Below are 21053 nucleotides of genomic sequence, written 5' to 3'. Positions count from 1 at the left end.
CCCATTCTCTCCTTTAAAAAATCTCACATTTCTGTTAGCACTCGTTTTACTGCTCCACTGTGTTTAAAATCAAGGACTGTTGTATTTACCTACAGGATCTGTTCAGCATGAAGGGAGATGCTGCCTAGAAAGCCACATCCAAGAAACTATCATTTCTTGAAAAGCAGACTTAGCATCAGGAGAAGTAGGAGCAGCAGGTGTACTGGCTGCTTGGGATGAAATTGGAGGCTGAAAATTACCTGTTGAGTAAAAGTAAGTTTGAAAAAACCAGGAAATAGTCAGAACTGAAATGCTTATGGTTGAAAGGAAAGGCTATTAGAAAAATGTTAATGATTTCTAACAGAAAGAAAGGAAAAAGGATTTGGTGAAAAACAATGCAATTCAAAGAAGTCATAAAAGAAAAAAAAATCAAAAATAAAACACTGCCCAGCCACAAGGACCACTTTGAAAAACCAAAAAGAATCCAACCAACCAAGCAGCTAAACCCAGACTAATAAAAAACTATCTAAGCAAATAAAGGACCCATAGGGAAAAAAAAATCCTCCAGCGTTAATTTTAATCCCTGGGTTAGCCTCCAACATCACCTTCCTCATCTTTAAAAAGTATTACTCCATTTCTGTTTGCATTAGGTTTCACGCTCCATTGTGTTTATAATTAAGTGTTGCGGGATTGGCCTGCAGAAGCTGTGCAGCATGAAGGGAGATGCTGGCTAGGAACTCACATCCCAGTGACTAAAATTGCTTGCAAAAGTGACTTAAAAGAAGGAGCAGGAGCAGGACAAACAGGAGGTGTAGGTGCTGCTTGGGGTGAAACATAAGGCTCAATATTATCTCTTGAGGAAAAATAGGATTTACAAAGCAAGGAAATGCACCAATTGGAAATGGTTATGGTTCAAAAAAAAAGCCTATTGTAGAATATGATAGGTTTGTAACAGAAATAAAGGAACACCAATTTTGCTATTAAAAACAAACAAACAAACAAAAAAAAAAAAACAACGAAAGAAGCATGCAATTAAAAGAAGTAATGGAAGAAAAAAAATCAAAATGCAAACACCCACCCACCTCAACTACTCCCCATGGATGTGGGCTCTCAAACCACATCCAAATGGCTATAATTTTTTCACCAGCAGACTTATAATCAATAGCAGGAGTAAGATCATTAGGTGAAATGGGTCCTTGGGGACGCTGTGAGGAGTCTGTCCAGAGAAAGTGAATTTACTTCAGAGATGGTAAATTTGAAAAAGCAAGGAGATGTATGCAATGGAAATGGTTCTAGTTGCAAGGAAAGGCAATGTAGGTTCCAACCACAGTAAAAGTTCGGTAGGATGACACACCGGCAAATACGTTGCTTCCAGACGCAGTATAGTATCTGCTGGGTGAGTGGCCTTCAGACGCAGTATAGTATCTGCTGGGTGACGTACTGAAGGCTGAGCTGCTTCCAGACACAGAATAGGTTCTGCTGGGTGTCATACTAAGGAGGCCTGAGTCGTTTCCAGATAAAGTATAGGATCTGCTGGGTGACGAAGTGAAGACTGAGTCCCTTCCAGACAGGGCGCACAGGGTTTGCTCGGGCATCGTTCCGCCGTAGCCCCCATCGGTTCCTTAAGCGCCGTCGGCAGGACACGCCCTGGCAAGCGGGCCAGCACCGCTTGAAGCCAACGGGGGGCACTATCCCAACTTCGATGTCAGGCGACAGCGCCTGACAAGGCCCAGGATCTGCTGGGCGACGAGGTGAAGACTGAGTCCCTTCCAGACAGGGCACATGTCGCAGACATCTTTCATGAAAAATCCTTTCTTTGGATTTTTCCTTGTGAGAAGCTGCAGTTTCAGCAACCAAAAGTAAACAATGGTTATCTGCTGCTGTGGAATGCAACAGGTAGACCCGTGATTGGTCTCCTGTGGATGTTTGGATTTACTGACCACTCATGGCAGAGCTGGCTCTTCCTCTCTGTCTGAGACACAGATCTTTGTTATTCATTCTTGTCTATTCTTAGCTTAGCTAGCTTCTGACGAAACCTTTTCCTTTCTATTTCTTTTTAGTATAGTCTTAATGTAACATATATCATAAAATAATAAATCAAGCCTTCTGATCATGGAGTCAACATTCTCGTCTCTTCTTCATCCTGAAAACCCTTTTGACCACGGTCACAATTGGTGACTCCTCGACTGAGGAGGACAATCATCACTTGGTGAGACCACCAGAGGAGCATTGCTGCACTGGGTAAACCCCGAATATGTGGCATTGATGGTTGCTTCACAAGTGACCACAGAAGTGGATTCTAGCCAGGAGCTGAAGAACTGAAGATCTGAATTTGGACAGAGTTCACAGCAAGGCTGACCACAAAGAGAACCTTCTGAAAAGCCTCCAGGAAGATGTTTAGAAAGCTCAGCAGCACCATGCAGATAGCCAGAGAGTCCTGGACACTGTCACAAGGTACTGTTGGTTTTTCCCCTCCTAAAGATGAGGCCGTTTGCAGTTTGTAGCTGCTCATGTGGAGGACTGCTCCCCTAGGAGGGTTCCATTCTCCCCTTCAGAGGAGAAACTTATTGCCCTCTGGCAAAAATGGGGTGAAGAGGATGGAATTCTCCTGTTGGAGACAGATTTCTATGAGTTTTTTCGATGGGCAAAGCTCTTTGGGTTTTTTACAAATGTGCTATATGCCCTCGATATGTTTGTCTGGGAGTGTATGGGCTCCATTTTCCAATTCTTTTTATACCGTGGGTTTGGATGCCCCTCGATTTATCTAGCCTTTTTGAAGCTCTTTCTAGTCTTGAAATGGAGAGCAGCTGTTTTTCCCTGGATTGCTAACTGCAAGGGGAAAGCCCCGTTCTCCCCAATTCCGGGGGAAGACCCTTTGGAGGGGGACGATCTGCTGCTTTCCAGCCCCCCTGAACCACAGCGCGGGGGCGAAGTTTCGCCCGCAGCCGAAGTTTTTTTTACCGCGTCTTCGGAGCATGCTCAGACGGAGCCGTTTTTCCCCCCTCCCGTTGCTCTCAGGGGGGATGAGAGTGGGCGGCTCCGCCCCGCGCAGCGCCGCAAGCACCGCCCCAACCCGCCCCGCGCGTGCGGGCGCTTCCCCGCGCGGCCCCTCCCGCGGCCGTCCCTCCGGCAGAGCCTGTGGGCGCTCTGGCCGTGGTTCCGCCGGCTTCCCCGCCTGCATCTGAGACCTCAGAAACGCCGCTTCCCGTGACTGCGCCGATGTTGCTAGGCAACAGCAATCCACCACTCCCCCTGGCCGTCCCGCTGCCTCCCGTGTGGACTCCGCCGCCTTCTGCGACTGCGCTTCTGCGGCCGATGTCAGAGCCCGGCGCAGAAGATGCTGCCGACCCCGTGCCACCCCCACCGCCCCCGTCGCCTCCCCAGGCGGCCCCACTGCCTGCCCTGGCAGTTCTGCCGCCTGCAGGGACTCTGTCCTCCATGACTGCGTCAGAGGCTGCCCTGGAGTCGGCGGCAGCTGCAGCGGCGCCTCCTGCATCCAGCGTGACTTCCTCCCCGAGTTTTTCGGGTTGTCCTGGGGCTCCCCCTATGGGGGGAGCTGGGACAGGGGAAGAGGGCATCAGCCTGTCTTTCCATGGAGGAGGCATGGCCCGACAGCTGGCTGTGGGTGCAGCCCGGCTGCCTGTTTTCAAGATCAGCATTCTTGGCGGGTTGGGGGGTGTTTGGTCTGGGGTTTCCCCCTGGGGGATGTGAATCTCTCTGCCGCCCCTCGTGCGCCCCAGCGGTGAGGGGGAGGCGGGTCCCGAAAGTTCTGCCTCTGGTCCCCAGCCCAGAGGGGGTGGCGGTGGTGCCGTGAGGCAGATGGCAGGAATACCTGTTGCATTTGCATTGCAGATGCAGAGGGCACAGCAGGAAGCGAGCATCGCTTGTCTGCTGTGGGGAAAGGACATCCCCAGACCCGAGACGAAGATTCTCGGGACAGCTTTTGTCTTCCCATTGCCGGCATGCCTTGGTGATTTTGGGGAAAGGAAGCGTTTGGTCACCCCTTCTGCCACTGTACTGGCAGCAGGGTGCGGGTCTGTGCCAATGCAGAGCCTGCCTTGGGGACTGGGCCTGGGCTGTCTGGCTTGGTTGCTTGGGCCATGGCCACCTCCCGGCCTCCTGCTGGGTTTGGGGGCTTTGCTTCCCCCTTCTGGTCCTGGGCCACCTTTCTGTGGGCCAGGTCTGGGGTTCCTGATCCTTCCACATGGGCCAGGGCTCCCAAGGGTCTCTCTCTGGCTCCTCTGCTTCTGCTGCTTCTGCTGCTCTTTCCAACAAAAAAAAAAAAAAAAAAATTAAGTAAAAAAGGGTGAAAGAGCTGACAGCAGCTTGGAGGCATTGAGGAGACAGGGATTTGCTTCAGCAAATTGTTGTTCAATACAGTTGTTCAATGCAGGGCTGTGACAAGACATTTCAGAACTTTTCTCAAAATTGTTTGAATTGAAGACTGTCAATGGACTTTTGATAACTATTCATGGACTTTTCTGTAGCAAGCCTGTTTCAGTACTAAAAGAAACTTTCAGATATGGCAAAGAGGAACATCTTCAGACCATGGACTTTTGCTGAAACTCAGCTGCTTAGACTTGAATTTTAATTGCAGGGTTTTTGCATTTTCTTATATTGTAGAATTGTTTTAGTGATATGATAGAATTTTATGTTCTAAAGGTGAAGAAATTCCCAGTTGATTCCACAGCTTGAAGCCAGCGGGGGGCACTATCCCAACTTCGATGTCGGGCGACAGTGCCTGACAAGGCCCAGGATCCGCCGGTCGATGAGGTGAAGACTGAGTCCCTTCCAGACCGGGCACGCGGGGTTCACTCGGTTGGCCTCGTTCCGCCCTAGCCCGCGTCGGTTCTGCGAGCGCTGTCGGTGGGACACGCCCTGGCAAGCAGGCAGAAACACTTGAAGCCAACGGGGGGCACTATCCCAACTTGGATGTCAGGCGACAGCGCCTGACAAGGCCCAGGATCCGCCGGGCTGTGGGGTGAAGACTGAGTCCCTTCCAGACAGGGTGCGGGGTTCGCTCACGCGGCATCATTCTGCTGTAGCCTGCGTCAGTTCCGCAAACGCTGTTGACGAAACAGGCCCTCACGAGCAGGCCAGAAACCACTTGAAGCCAACGGGGGCACTATCCCAACTTGGATGTCAGGCGACAGCGCCTGACAAGGCCCAGGATCCGCCGGGTGGCGAGGTGAAAACTGAGGCCTTTCCAGACAGGGTGTAGGGTTCGCTCGTGCGGCGTCATCCCGCCGTAGCGCGTGTCGGTTCCGCAAACGCCGTCGGCGAAACAGGCCCTCGCGAGTGGGCCAGAAACCACTTGAAGCCACGGGGGGCACTATCCCAACATGGATGTTGGGCAACAGCGCCTGACAATGCCCAGGATCCGCCAGGCGGCGAGGTGAAGACTGAGTTCCTTCCAGAATGGGCGTGCAGGGTTCGCTCGGGCGGCATCGTCCCTCCGTAGACTGCGTCAGTTCCGCGAGCTCCATCAGCAGGAGACGTGCTGGCAAGCGGGCCAGAAACCACTTGAAGCCAATGGGGGGCACTATCTCAACTTCGATGTCAGGCGACAGTGCCTGACAAAGCCCAGGATCTGCTGGGCAACGAAGTGAAGGGTGAGTCTTTTCCAGACAGGGCGTAGGGTTTGGTCGGGCGTCATTCTGCCCTAGCCCGAGTCGGTTCCTTAAGCGCTGTCGGCAGGATACGCCCTGGCAAGCGGGCCAGCACCGCTTGAAGCCAACGGGGGGCACTATCCCAACTTCAATGTCGGGCGCAGCACCTGACAAAGCCCAAGATCTGCTGGGCAACGAAGTGAAGACTGAGTCGCTTTCAGACAGGTCATAGGTTCTGTCGGGCGTTGTACTGCCGTAGCCCGAGTCAGTTTCTTAAGCGCCGTTGGCGGGACATGCCCTGGCAAGCGGGCCAGCACCTCTTGAAGCCAACGTGCGGCACTATCCCAGCTTAAATGTCGGGCACAGTGCCTAAGGTCAGCACTCTGTGTTAAAGCAGCAGTGCTGCCTTTGATAAGGACGTGGCCGCGATAGCACCTCTTCCCTCAGGAAGAAAGAGAGCGCTCTTCAGTGGTGGCTAGTCTGGGTTTATTGTAGATCCAGAGGGGGCCAGGAACCGAAGAGGACGGGGGAGGGATTACATCAGGTTATAAAGGGTATGGACGGCAGAGGCTGGATGCAGCTGTGCTGTTGAAAGTAAGACGTCCAGCTAGCCCACCAGCACCGCTAGCAGCACAAGGGGCACTTGTCCCGATAGCAGGCTTCGGGACAGTGCCTAAGGCCAACGCCCAGCTTGCGGCTGTAAGCGTTGCCTTGTGCAGGATGAGATCCAGTAGAAGCTGCGGCCAGTGGAACGAGAGGGGGGACTCCAACTGTGGTTTTATCCAGGCTTTAATGACTCCAGGGGAACCAGCAGGAGAAGACAAGGGAGGAGGGATTACATCGGTTTTTAAAGGGTGGAGAATGTAAGGGAAGTGCCAGACCTAGGACCAATAGGAACAGAGTAGGGAGTGGGATCCGAAGGACTGACACAGGGAGAATACCAATGGGGGCAATACGGAGGAGGGACCCCAGTCCCTGGACCAATCATCTAATTCCCCAGCTAGAAACTTCTAGCAATAAAGGTGGGGACGGAGGATGACTGGCAGGGCACCGGGGAGGGGTTGAGAAAGGGATACATTACTAACTGGGGTGGAGACAGGGTGACAGACATTACAGAAATGGGAGGGAGAACCGGGGCAGAACCATTGTCAAACAACGGGGGGAACAGAACAATCCAACTTTAACCGAACACAATACAACAGCTGGAACCATCCAGGAAGGAATGGGAATAAAGGGAGGAGTGGGATACAGGAGATTGACTTAAAGGGAACACCAATAGTAGCGAACCAAGGGAGGGGCCCCGGCCCCTAAGCCAATCACTCAGCATCCTTGTTAGAAAGTTCTAGAGAAAAGGGTAGGCGTGCAGAGTGACTGGCAAGCAGCCGGGGCAGGGTTTGAAGAAGATACATTCGGTGTCAGGGTAACTAGGGAGGAACTTAGGAAAACTGACAGCAACTGGGAGGGGAGGAGAACCAGGGCAGAACCCTTACAAACAAGGGGGAATGGAACATACCAACTTAACACACCACAACAGATTTCAGACAGAGTATAGGTTCTGAATCTTGGAACTATTTAGAAACATACAAATATCAACTTCCTTGAACAAAAACTAATCTATTGAAAACCAAAACATTGATTATACACAAAGATCAATGGAAAATTACCAACTGAATTTATTGCATATTATAACAAGTGTACAGCCCATATAGAAATACAAAAATACCAGAATCTCTATGTAATACCAAGAACTCGATGAATAGAATTCCACCACTATACAACTCCATACACATTTAAATAGAACTGAATAGATATATAACCACCACAATATGCAGATGTTATAGATTATACATATAGAATGTAATATGTAAAATTTAATATAGATTAAATGTTACATATTACATTTAAGAATCAGATACATAAAAAACCTATTTATAAAGGGACAAAGAGCACTACCAATCTAAATAACTGTACTACTGCATAGATACAATATACATCTATATTGTATAGCTATACAGCTATACATCCGGATATATATGTAAATATAACATCTATAGAAATAGATCAATATATAGCTAAAAATATAAAACCAGACATATATGCCAATACAAATACCAATATAGCTATTTAAAAAAACATATACCGAAAACTACATCAATACAAATAGATACCTACACAACTGTATACTTATGGAAATCTAAACACAGATATTACAACATACATAAAGAACTAGATACATATACACACAAATATGTAACTGCAAACCTGTATGTATGTATACATGTACATATATACATACTACTTTCATAAATATAATACCATATATATAGAAAATATGCCAGTACAAATACCAGGCTACATATGTACATATCCATATAACAATCCCTGTCACATGCAAGTCCATATGTATCTTTAAACAGAGCTCCAAGCAGAGGGATCCCAGCTGCCCCATCTTCAAAGCCTCTCCCTTGGTCTCCTCCTCCCATGCAGAGCAGCTCTCCTGGACAGCGACAGCAGATGGGACATCTGGCAAGCAAAGGGAACACTGAGTGAGTATGGGGACATTTCCTTTGGCAGCAGCTGCACTTCCATCAGGGAAGAGGAAATGTCAGAGCCTCCCCAGGACGGTCGGAAAGAGAAAGCAGCCGAGCGGGCCAGGCTGTGGTGAATGCAGCCGCAGCGGGACTGTCCTGCAGCCCCGGCAGCCCGGCAGAGCCGGCACAGCTGCCGGGCCCTGCCGGCACAGGTGCCTTGCCCAAGGACAGCCCCTGTGCCAGCCGAGGCAGCTGCGCTGAGCAGCCCCAGCACGGACAGGGCCCGCTCCTGCCCCGCCGGGCAGTGCCCACGGCCACAGCCCACGCCAGCCTCAGCCCCAGCCTGCCTCCCCGGGCCTGTGGCCTCAGCCGGGCTCTCTCCAGGCTGGCAGCAGCCGGTCCCTGTTCACTGCTCTTGCTGCTGGCCTTCAGCTCCTCCCTGCTGGCTCCCGTCAGTCTCTGGCTGTCCTCAAGGTCTTCCTTGCAGCTGTGGCAAAAGTAGAGGCTCTAGAATTGCTTCCAAGGCCTGGCACAGCTGCAGTCCCGGAGCCCTCTGTGCTCCCTGCTGGCCCCCTCCATCCCCTCAACCCCACCATGCTCTCGGTGAACTCCCAGCCCCCTTCAGGTATTTATAGGGCTACTCATCAGTAGTTTTTCAGCAGTTTCTATTGCCAATTTTTTACTCATCAGCAATTTTTATTCCAAATTATTACATCACAATTCTATACACTATTGTGATCTTAGTTTCTCAGGATCTGTCTCAAAAGGAGTACCCCAGATGGTGGCGGTCCAGTTTCCAAAAGAAGAAAGACAAATCCCATCTGGTGGAGTCCAGCTCCCCAGATGTGGGTCCACCTTTTAATTGCAGAGACTATAAACCTAACAACAGTGATGTCCAGCTTCCCTTTGGTTGAAACCATAAATCCTTGAGGTGATGATCATCTTCCTTTCTCAAGCGCTTTTTCCCTGCTTCAATAAGGCGTGAGATAAGCATATTTCTTTTATATATATTCCAAAGCTATAGTTTCAAGGATACAAGTAATATTCTAAAATTATACTTCAAAAGGTTATTATTGCAGAGCTCTTTAGGGATTAACTACAAGCAAAAAGCTACATCCTTAACGCTTTAATTCCAATGCTCCTAAATCAACCAGGGTTAATTGCAAACAAAAGATAGGTTCAAAGGCCTTTTTCCATGCTTGATTTTCCTCAGTTATTCTTAGAATTCACAGCTCTCCCATTGTCAGGGTCCACACATTCGCATTCACAAATACACGCGTCGCCTGTTTGTACCTGACACGAAACACAGCTTTGTATTTCACAGCAGAGGCAGGCGGCAGCGCGGCGGGGCCAGCAGCAGCGGGCAGAGGCCGCAGAGAGCAGCAGCCCGGCTGGGCCCACTGCGGAGCGGCAGGGAGCTGCCGGGCAGCCCTCGGCCGTGTCTGTGCGCACAGGGCAGGAGCAGAGGCCGGAGCAGAGGCAGGAGCCACGGCAGGAGGCGGCCATAGTGGCAGGCTATTCCATTTATCAGTCGAGGGAATTCTAAATCTTCTATGGCAAGTTGTTCCCAGTCCAGACTTACTATAGTACCAGCTGAAGTCCAATAAATCCCTCTAAATGAACTCATTCATCTCCTCTATCTATCCAATACTTCACAGGATTCACAAACTCCCAGGTGTCAAGTCCAAACCACTGGGGCAGAGGAACTCCTTGAGTTCATCTAGCCATGGTTAAAGTGTGCACAATCTACACAAATCGCCACCTTTGAACACAATAAATGTCCTCACCCACGCTACTCCACTTGCTCCACTTCTTTGCCCGGCGCTCCCTGCCCCCCCAGCCTGCCCCAGCTGGCGCCTCAGGTCTCACTCAGCTGCTTCAGTGGTGGGTGGAAACCCCCCTGCACTGTAGGTATATTCACTTACTTGCTCTCCTTCATACACCACGCACTCACACAATTACAAAGATGAAGCTGGTTGGCCGATGGAGAACGTCCCGGCTAGCTGGCCAGCCCGCTTGCAGCCAATGGGGGCACTCTCCCAACTCTTGTGTTGGGCACAGCGCCTAAGGCTAGCGGTTCACACTACAGTGACAGCACTACCTTTCAAGGACGTGGCCGTGCAGAAGCTCCAACCTGTGAGAATAAGAGGGGACTCTTCAGTTGGTGGCAAGTTCAGGCTTATTGGATCCCCAAGGAGGCCAAGAACAGAAGAGCCCCAAGGGCAGGGAAACATCATGCTTTAAAGGGAGTGGGAGGTAGGGGTAGTAACAACTTAGGAACGAATGGGAGTCCAGGGAGGGGCGATACGTAAGTGATTGACATGAAGGAAGAACCACTAGTGGAGAACTTAGGGAGGGACCCTGGCCCCTTAGCCAATCACTCGACACCCTAGCTAGAAGTTTCTAGAGAAAGGGGCAGGAGTGCCGAGCGACTGGCAGGCAGCCGGGGGTGGAGAATGAAGAGGATACATTTGTAACCAGGGTAGCCAGGGAGGAGCTGGGTGATAGACATATAACTGGTGAGGGGAGGAGAATTTGGGCAGAACCATAACAGAATATAAGTGAGGGGCAACAGAACATACCAACAGAACAAACCACAACACAAAGACTCTAACATTAACCACAAAATGCATTTACCATACAATGTCCGGACACCACAAACACACACACAGGTTCACTTGACTCACCCCCAGAGCTGCCAGTGGTCGCTCTATTCAACAGTGAATCCCCGTTTTTAGTCCAGCCGCCCCATTGACTGGTCTACCTGCTGGCACAGGAATGAGGCTGAGCACTCAGATGTCTTTGAGTGACTCATTCAGCTGTCCTATCTCTCTCTCCCCCAGGGCTCCTCAATACATACCGTGTTTACCTCTGCACACCAGCAGGTTCTTGTCTGTCTCTGCAGGAGGCAAACTGAGACAGGCAGAGGTCATCCAGGAAAATCCCAGGGCACGCCTCAGGAGGTCTGTCTTCCCTCTGCCCCTGCGAGAACAGAGATGGTCTCCTGCCTGGCTCCAAAAAGATTTGCAGAAGCAAACAAACTTCACAACTTTTATGAAAGTTGTAAAGCCGGTGTGTCTATAACACCGCTGGACGCATGTGGGGACCACTCCCCTCAAAATACATGCTGTACCTCTGGGAACTCCAGATCCTTTTTTATCCCCCTCTCAAGTACATATACATGCAATTTCACAAGAGGTTCATACATATCCATTCTACTGTTTTCATGTGGCATTTGATGCTAATTCTTCTTTATCAGAAAGAACTCCTGGGTCAGGCTGCCCTCTCTCGTAACAGTCTCTCTGTCTGCCCCCCTTATCTCTGTCTTTCAGCTGCAGAAGTTCCTCTGAGCATAGGTTTTTTATGAGAACAGACAGTCAGACTAAACAGCTATGTTTTCAAGCTACAGACTTAACTCAAAGATGTACATTTCACCTAAATCAAAATGGATTTCTACTCTGGAAAATTTCCACTCTGTCTCACAGGGGAGAACAAAGCACTGAAGGGAGAACCATCCAAATTCAGTGGATGCACAAACTTAGACTCAGTGGATGTGACCTTGGCTGTTGCTGGAACAAGTCGGGAGACGTTCTTGCTTCCTCCAACTTTCGGAACAAGTTTGGAGGAAGCAAGAATGGAAATGGAAAAGGGGTAATAAAAAAATTAAATAAAAATCCAAATAATAAAATAATAAAAGAAAACTGAAATGAAAAAGAGAGAGGAAGAAAATTATCCCTAATGATACTTTCCTCCCAAGAATTTCTGACAGTGGAGCACTGTTACAGCTGGCACCAGAGAAACAGGAGCAATTATTTCTTCAGTGAGGACTTTATCTATTGTGTCCATTCTGTCCTCCACTGCTCAGGCTCCATTCAGGCTCAGCAGCTTGTTTGTAAATCATCCAGTTTTCCTTCTTTCCAAAAGAGACTGATGACACAGTGTTTGGTTATCAGTTTCCCTTGCACAAAGCAGGAGAAGCTTCTTCCTGACTGACCTGTGTGGGAAGGGACCTGCTCTATAAATGCACAGTGCCAGAGGACCTCCACCACTTTCTGTACCTGTATCACTGTCCTAGGGTGATGTTATGATGCTTGTATCCCCAGCTGTCTGTTCTGTTTATGCTAGATATTACATTCTGTGCCTTCAAGACTGGCTCTGGGAGCAAAGTGGGAGAAGAAACGCAGAGTTTTGCTATCAGGCTCACTCACTCCTCCACAGTCTGCTGGAACACAGAACTCCACTGTTGTTGTCTGGGCATGGATGGGGCAGAACACCGTGCTCCTTTTGCTTTTTAGTTAGTTAGTTAGTTAGTTAGTTAGTTAGTTTAGCTGGCTGAGGCAGTCCGAGTTTTCCCTGGACTGTTTTTCTTTCCCTTTTCTTGGAACCGTTTGAACCTGCTCCAGACCGGGACCCTGGGACACACCGAGGAAACATCGTACTCTGCAGCTTGCCAGGGCTACTCTGCAGCCTTTCCAGCGCCGGAGGGACTGATAACAGAGCGACCAGCCACCGGGGAGACTTTCTGAATTTGTCATCTCTTCAGAGCAGCGAATCAGTCTTATCATCTGGTATTGTTCATTTTGTGTGCTGGGGAGTGCTTTGCCGGTTAAATAAACAGGTTCTTTCCACTTCTCTCCGAGGAAATCCTTCCTGAACCAGTTGGGGAGAGGGGCTGTGTGGGTTGTCTTTCTAGGGGGCCACTTTTGGAGGTTTTCTCCCAAATTTGCCCTAAAACCAGGACAAGATGGAACAGTATAAGTTGCAGTTCTGCTGCAAAGTTTGGACAATTGCTCACAAATGATCTCTCTTCATCACTGCTTCAATCTGAACATAATTTATGCTAGTCTTATAGAAAAAAAGAGAAAATCAGTTTAAACTGCTTCTGTACTCTCAATTTAATTGTTTTCTAACCAAGATATCAGAGACTTGGCCCTTTTTTAAAATAAAGGCAAACACAGAAAGGCTTATGCAGATTCATAGTTTTCCTTAGAAAAGGTGTGGTTATGCAAACTATTTCTTAAAACTCACTATTTTCATTAGCATGCACAAGGCACAGGCGCAGTGCACTGCTGTGGACCCTCTGAGGAAGGCTCCCCATCTTCCTCGGTGGTCTCCTGATGAAGGCTGGAGGTCTTCATCGCCGTGCCCTTTTCACATTTCTCCTCTAGGCATGTGCAGTCTCTTGTTGGCTGTTTCAGTGATTTCCTCACTGGTTTTAGCAAGCTCTGTCCTTCATTTTTGCAAGTTCTGTTCTGTATTTCTTGCCACATTTCATCCTGTGTCTTTAGCTTGTGGCTAATTATTGCTAGCTTCTGTGTTGGGTACAATGTATCTGATTCTTGCCTGAGTATGTGCCTCACATTAACCTTTTAACCCTTTCAAATATTCACAGTATAGAAAATCTAGGCCTGAGTTTGTTGCTTAGCATTTTAAATTTAATACATTTTGATTAAAAAAAAAATTAATAAAACTGAAATTACTGTAGCACAAATTGAGTATCATTAAATACTGCTTATTACAATTTAACTTTAAACAAATACAACTTTTGCTTGGGAAAGTGAACACAGTAAGAGGGCTGAGGTAGTTAGGTCTGAGCAGCAGGCCTCAGCCAAAGTTGACTTATAAGATGAACCCTGGGCGTTATGGGAGTAACACCATCATTATTGTTTATGCTAGCCGTTTAACACCAAACAAGTGCTTCAGAAACTTACACATAACCTTGTGTAAATATCTGCAAGAAATGTATCATTTTAAGAAATCTTCCCAACTGATATGAATAGAGGCTTGTTCATAGGGTATTTAAGGGAAACTTCCAGACAAGGCCTGGGCTTTGGCCAAGCCCCTGCCTCTGCTGGTCAGGAAGTGTGCCATCAGATCCACGTGTTTCTATGCTAAAGATGTAATCAAGTCACTTTGACTTGGTGATTTGGGCCTATAAAAAGCTGGACCCACTTTCAGGGTGAATTTGGACACTCAGCTACAGGTGAGGATTTTACCAGCTGCTGGGAAGATTTCTCCAGGTCCTCTCTATGAAATGGGGCTCCATGGCAACTGTGGACTCTGGACAATGGTAAAGCGTTCAGACCATTGGTGATGGATCTTTCTCAATCACTGTCCTGTCTCATACAGTAATGAGATTACCTTGCCTGTTTTCGCTTGTCACTAAAGCCAAGCACACAGTCTTTTTGAATGTATTGTTTCACTTTTCTGTTGCCTTAATATTCCTAGTAAAATACGATCTTTCTTTCCATTGGTGTCTATGTCCTTTAAAACACTCCTGTCAATTGACAGAACGAGGGCCTAAGACCTACTGGGATCAACGTTTCTTAGACTTGTTGGAGTTGCCTAAGCAATGGTTTGTGCCCCTCATTTTTTTCAACAATAGCCCAAGTCTGTAGAAAAGGGGAACTTAAGCAAGTATCTTGAGATTCCTGAAAGGAACAAAATTCTTGGACAGCAAGCAGCATTCCCAAAGACCTGGCAGCAAACTGAAGATACCTTGATGAATGGATTAGTGAGATTATGAGCCACGTTTGCCTGTGATGGCAATGTTGCCTTTTTCCCAGCCTGGAAATGAAAGTAGAGATAATTTTAGTAGGGAGATAATAAAAAAATGGATCTTCACTTGGAGGTTTTCAGGGGCAGTTATGGAAAGATGTCCACAAAAGCCCCCTCCCTCCAGAGATGAGTACATATTTGTAGGTTTTAGGAAATTAGCATCATTGATAAAAAGCACTAATTAGGACAACAAGTGGTGATGCAATTCCTCCCCAGGTCAAGTTCCTTCTCTGGAGTCCCCCCTCTTGGCACTGGCTGTACTTTGTCCATTAAAATGCATCTCAAAGAGTTGTTCTTGTGTGTCAGGAAGAACCAAGATGGCACCAGGGCCTTGGATCCCCCAGCGCTTGGAGCTCTGGAATTTGTTTTGTCTTTCTGCTTAGGGAAAGGACTTGGAAAAGTATTAGGAGAACTGGTCACTAATACAGTAGGATACAGAGCTACAAACATATATGCAAAGAATATAGAAAACATAGAAAAAAAGGCAAAACCCAAATGGCATCAGCAAGATCTTGGGCATGAACACGCATGTCCAGATGGCCTTCTCACCCCTATTTCTTTGTATTTCTGGGAACCAGAGGAATCCTGCTTGAGCCTGTGCGGAGATGGATTTGGGAAGTAAAAATTCATTTCTTTTTTTCTCCTTGGGGCAGCTCCTGTTCCTAACATCAGCTGAGCCTCTCTCCACCATGATGCCTCTGATTGTTGCAGCAAAACAATTCATGGCAGACAGAAGACACTGACACTTCCAGGGACATGGCTTTCTCCAGTGCCAGCTGTGAGTGGGAGTGAGAATAAAAACTCTGTAAACCACAACTCCATTGGAAGATTCCCTTCCTTTTCATTCCATAAATAAGCTCTACATTCCCTTCTGAATTGTCAGTTGTTTGCTAAGGATGAGAACTTCTCTTTTATGATTTTTTTTCATGTGGTTTGGAATTAGATAAAGGTCTCCTTCATTCACAAACTCCAGACCAAACTGCCTTTGAAATATATAGCCCACATATAAAAACAGTAGTTTTTGCCCAGCCATGGTACTTCTAGATCAGAAAGCAAAGGCAATGGTATTTGCAGCCAAAACCCAACAAAGCCTGGGACAGCCAAAACATCCTGGGGAGACAGAGGCCTCCAGCTGTTCCTAGAAATCAGCAGAGTTCCTGCCAAATGGTTGTGTAGCACCAAGTGCAATCTCTTTGCCTGGATCAGAGTCTTGCTCAACGGAAAAAACAGAAAGATCAGCAAGAGTGCTCCCAAAGGCCCATCACATTGTTTTTATTCTGCTCATCTGACCTAAGTTTGCAACTCAATATGTGGCTGCAGTTACATTGATGAGGAGGAGAGAAAAACAAACCAAAGAAACAAACAAAAAACACCAATAAAAAAAGAGCTTCAAGGCAGGGCTATGACGTTCCACAAGAGGAATCACTGGTGTGCATTTCATGGACCTCTCTCAATTCTATTAAAGTACTTTAGTCCTGGTTTAAAATAGACAGCTATGAAACAACTTCGAGAGACAGAGACTAAAATGGCTGGTGGATATTTTTTTTAAGAATGAGGAAAATGACCCAAAAGGTGGTTTTTTATAACATTTTAAAATATATTACATAAAAATAAAGCACTGCAATAAGTAAGAATTAAAAAAAAAACAAGTGCTTAGGTATACAAATAATTAGAAACACAGAAATGTGAAGATATGAATGCATATTTTCATAAAAATATGAAATTACAGACAAAAGTCACTGATGGTAGAGACAGGAATGTGACATACACACACACTGAGCTCATGCAGCAACAGCCAATGCTTATTGAATGGCTGTGGGAAATGGATTTGTGAAGAATTCTCACAAGCTGACAGAAAGCTCACAGTCTTGTACACCTGTATGCAAACACTGAGATAAGGTGTGCTGACTTAGGAAGGCCATGGAATAGAAATGACGTTGCTGAGAGAGAGAGAGAGACTGTACTAGAAAAAGGTTTCAACAAGTTTCAAAATATGGCCCTGCAAAAAGACTAGATATTTTAGAGAATTAGAACTGTGAAAGATGCATTGTAGCAGGACCATGTGGGGAAAAATAGAGGTGATTGGTGTTAGAGGTAATAGCAGCATTTTGTGGCAAAAGCTAATAGGTTGAAAAACATTTATAAGGTATTGTAACCAGGAAATAGGTTGGCTTCTGATGGAATGGCATTGAGTTTTACATCTCTTGTGTCTCACTATTCATCTAGACTGATAATGGAATCAAATCTTTTTAAATGCCTCTCAGTTGCCCCGTCTCTGTAAAAGCTGGGAAAACAACAAAAGGCACCCTCTTTTATAGGGGCTTCAAATTTCCCACTCTTACATAGCTGATTGGACAAGGGTTTTAGCTCCGCCAGCTCACTGGCCAATGATATGGGTGCATTCATGGTTCAAATGGATTGGCTAAAGTCCCCTGTTTGAACTTGAATCCAGCCTATCAGTAACACACCCGGGGACTTGTTTGCTTCTACTATCCAATGGATTAGGCTGGTTGAGTTGCTGTCTTGTTATGCCACATTATCTGTGCACCTTTGGCCACCTACAGCTGTCACAACCAAAAACTACATACATTGAACTACTACACAAAGTAGTACACAAAATTACTGTTCAAAGTACTACACAAAATTACTCCTTTTTTAATTATGCTTTAATTAGGTCTTTTTACACTGCTGGATTTTTTTTTCTTCTGAAGAGAAGCTAGGATACTGCTCAAGAAAACTGTCACATCCAATAATTGAATTCCCTGATTTCTTCTGGTGCTGGGTAAGACCTTCAGGCTGAAAGACTTGATTGAAGGCAAAGAACTAGTTCTGCGTGGTTTTGTTGACTGAAGACCCAGTACCAGTTCTGCTCCCTGTCATATGGGAGGCTGCACCCATTGATGACCCAGTACTGTTTCTGGTTGGTGTCAGGTTGGTGAATGTGTCCCTTGATGACCCAATGCTTGGTCTGCTTGGTGTCCCGCTGGAGGATATGTTGCTTGCAGACAAACTGTAACTTCTGTCGGATATCGCATGGGAGGATATGTCCATTGATGATCCAAAACTCGTACTTAGGTTTTGGGTCATCAGTGGACATATTGGACAGTCTGGTGTCACACTGGAGGGTATGCTGCTTGCAGACAAACTGTAACTTCTGTCGGATATCGCATGGGAGGATATGTCCATTGATGATCCAAAACCTGTTCTGTCTGGTGTCACACTGGATGATGTGTCGGTTGTATACAGAGTGCGCGTTCTACGTGGTACCACACTGGAGGGCATGCTGGGTACAGGCACAGCTCTGTCTCGTGACACACTGGAGAGTCTGTCAGTCGCATACAGAGTGCACGTTCTGCATGGTACCACACTGGAGGGCATGCTGGGTACAGGCACAGCTCTGTCTCGTGCCACACTGGAGAGTCTGTCAGTTGCATACAGAGTGCGCGTTCCGCGTGGTACCACACTGGAGGGCACGCTGGGTACAGGCACAGCTCTGTCTGGTGTCACACTGGATGATGTGTCGGTTGTATACAGAGTACACATTCTGCGTGGTACCACACTGGAGGGCACGCTGGGTACAGGCACAGCTCTGTCTGGTGTCACACTGGATGATGTGTCGGTTGTATACAGAGTACACATTCTGCGTGGTACCACACTGGAGGGCACGCTGGGTACAGGCACAGCTCTATCTCGTGACACACTGGAGAGTCTGTCAGTTGTATACAGAGTACACATTCTGCATGGTACCACACTGGAGGGCAAGCTGGGTACAGGCACAGTTCTGTCTTGTGCCACACTGGAGAGTCTGTCAGTCGCATACAGAGTGCGCGTTCTGCATGGTACCACACTGGAGGGCACGCTGGGTACAGGCACAGTTCTGTCTCGTGCCACACTGGAGAGTCTGTCAGTTGTATACAGAGTGCGCGTTCCGCGTGGTACCACACTGGAGGGCACGCTGGGTACAGGCACAGCTCTGTCTGGTGCCACACTGGAGAGTCTGTCAGCTGTATACAGAGTGCACGTTCTGCATGGTACCACACTGGAAGGTACCCTGGGTACAGGCACAGTTCTGTCTGGTGCCACAGTGGATGTTGTGTCAGTTCCAGAAACAGTATAGGTTCTGAGTCTAAGCTCTCCCCTGTGTGCTGGAATAATAAAAATAGAAAAACAAATCAAGAGCAAATCTACGTTTCCTGTTAAATACCTCTCACAAGGGTATGTATGTGAAGTACTTATAACTATTCGCTTCTTAAGTGCTTCTTTGAAACACACGGCACCTGATTATAGATACTAATCTTTAATAGACAAAGGACATTAGCACAAGTATCCTGCCCTCAGAAGGGCTGTAAAACAATGGCACTTTATTTGATGTGCTACACAATACTTACAGAGATCTTTTATCCCTCATCATTATAATTCCAAGGCTGTGTTTTTTAATCAAGTAAACACACTTTTTCTACAGTCTCCCTGTCACTGTTATTGGGGAACACTTGCCCTGTTGGCCACAGAAGGGATTTATTTGTTTTTGGATATATTTCACTATTAATTGAAATCAACACTTAATGTTCTTCAAATATTAGTCAGGCATATTGTTGCAGGCAACATTTTAATTAAATTACTGTAATATTCAAGTATGTTACAACAGCGTGACAAGTTAAAAGTTCACATAACTAGAATACTGAGTATCAAACAATTTTTGCATAGAAAAGGCATTTTCTTTACCAAATAGCACGTGTGGGGTTGAACTAATGTGTTTTTGAAAACTTTGTCCTAAGTTACATAATGTGATTTATAATATGAGTTTCATATCGTTGTTATTATTTTAAACTGCATGATTAATAATGTTTGGTTACAACTATTACTTGTGTAAGCATAGTAATAGTTGTAATGACAAGGAGAGCATTTGTACTGGGATATGTGCATTCCTTGGCTATGTAGTAATGTTGGCAAGTGATGCTCAGTTGATTAAAATCAGGTACGAATTGCTAATACTCCTGTAAAAAATTAGTTTCTGGGAGACATCACTGCTTGGTGTATTATAGACACTTCCAGATAAGTAAACACTGTCAGTGTAATTTTCTGTTTTGCCTGTACTGATATCTCCATTCTTTCATGTCTGCCATCATCTCAGTAGCTGGAAAATTCTCTTTTGTGGCATATGTTGGTTTTGCATGGGTTTATTTTTGGTCAGGAGGGAAGAAGCCAGCCATGAAAGTGATATTTCTGTGAGGAGGTGCTAAAAGCTTCCTCCATGCCAGGCAAAACCAATCGCTGTCTCCCTCTGAGAACAGGCACACTGCTAAGTCAATTACAAAAGCTTGTAATGCCTCTATGATAATTTATTTATGAAAGACAAAACCTTGGGAACTCTCTTTTTCTTCCTTGGAGAGGTGGGTGCCAGGGTCTTCCTGGTCCAGGGATGGCCATGTGGCCAGGACAGCGCAGCCAAGATGGGCACAGCCAGGGTGGCGCCATGTGGTGCGGCTGTCTCAGTGTGGCTCACAATGAGCTTTATTTGCTTAGCCGCTTTTAGCCAGCCATGCTGCCAACAGAAGGACCAGAAGTAGTGGCAGTGGATTTTTCTTCCCCTTTTTGGTGCGCCGCATGAAGAGAGGCACTGAGTGGAGCCAGCAGCTGGCGCGTCCCGCATGGCGCCGGCGGGAGCCGTGTGATCAGTGTGAGGGGCATGGCGAGCAATTGCCCAGGGTGAAGCCTGCATGGGATCAACCTTTCAACGCTGCAGAGGTCTATAAAACTTTTCAATTGATAGAACTTGAGAACAAATGAACTTACAAACACTAATTCTCTCCTGAGTCAGAGAAAAGGAAAAGGGGAAGACATGCGAGGAGAGCAACATGGCGACACTAAGGTTGGTGCAGAAGAGGGAGGGGGAGGAGGAGGTGCTCTGGGCCTCAGAGCTGAAATTCTCCTGCAAGCTGTGGTGAGGACTATAACACAACAATCTATTTCCTTGTAATTCATTAAGTGTGTGGGAGAATACAGAAATCACCTGCAGCCTGTGAGAAAAAGGTGCTCATCCTGGAATGTGTGGATGCTGAGAAGCTGTGATCAAATGGAAGACTTGAAAGAGAGAGAGATGCCTTGCTTCCAGAGATAGAAGAAAAATACCTTTGCTTTTATACTAGAACAGCTTATCCTTAAAACAAAACCCCATGAACCAAAAGGCTCATGAAAAAACAGTTGTGGGAAGACTTCTTTGCCCTTGGGAGTGACTCATGTTGCAGCAAATTTGGGCGGGGCTGCTACTCGTGAAAATTAGAATCGCATTGGAAAAGTTCACAGAGAACTGTCTCCTTTGGAAGAGACTCCATGGCATAGCAAAAAAACCACCTCTCCCTAAGCAGACTGAAGACAG

At 47.0% G+C, this 21053-nt stretch overlaps 1 protein-coding gene across 1 annotated transcript in view; it reads right to left on the bottom strand.

Annotated features, from left to right (window-relative positions):
* Positions 1-2097: 2097 nt before the first annotated feature.
* Positions 2098-21053, bottom strand: part of LOC136569493 (coiled-coil domain-containing protein 171-like) — a 44210-nt gene continuing 25254 nt past the window's right edge. Inside the window, exons 8-11 of the mRNA XM_066569883.1 lie at positions 5115-5552; positions 4726-4857; positions 2941-3523; positions 2098-2165 (exon numbers count right to left, since the gene is read on the bottom strand). Of these exons, the coding sequence (XP_066425980.1) occupies positions 2098-2165; positions 2941-3523; positions 4726-4857; positions 5115-5552 (1221 nt within the window). The remainder of the gene's footprint in view (positions 2166-2940; positions 3524-4725; positions 4858-5114; positions 5553-21053) is intronic.

Source organism: Molothrus aeneus (genome assembly GCF_037042795.1).
Source record: "Molothrus aeneus isolate 106 chromosome Z unlocalized genomic scaffold, BPBGC_Maene_1.0 scaffold_33, whole genome shotgun sequence".
Lineage (NCBI taxonomy): Eukaryota > Metazoa > Chordata > Aves > Passeriformes > Icteridae > Molothrus > Molothrus aeneus.
This window is presented reverse-complemented; position numbering and strand designations above follow the sequence as displayed.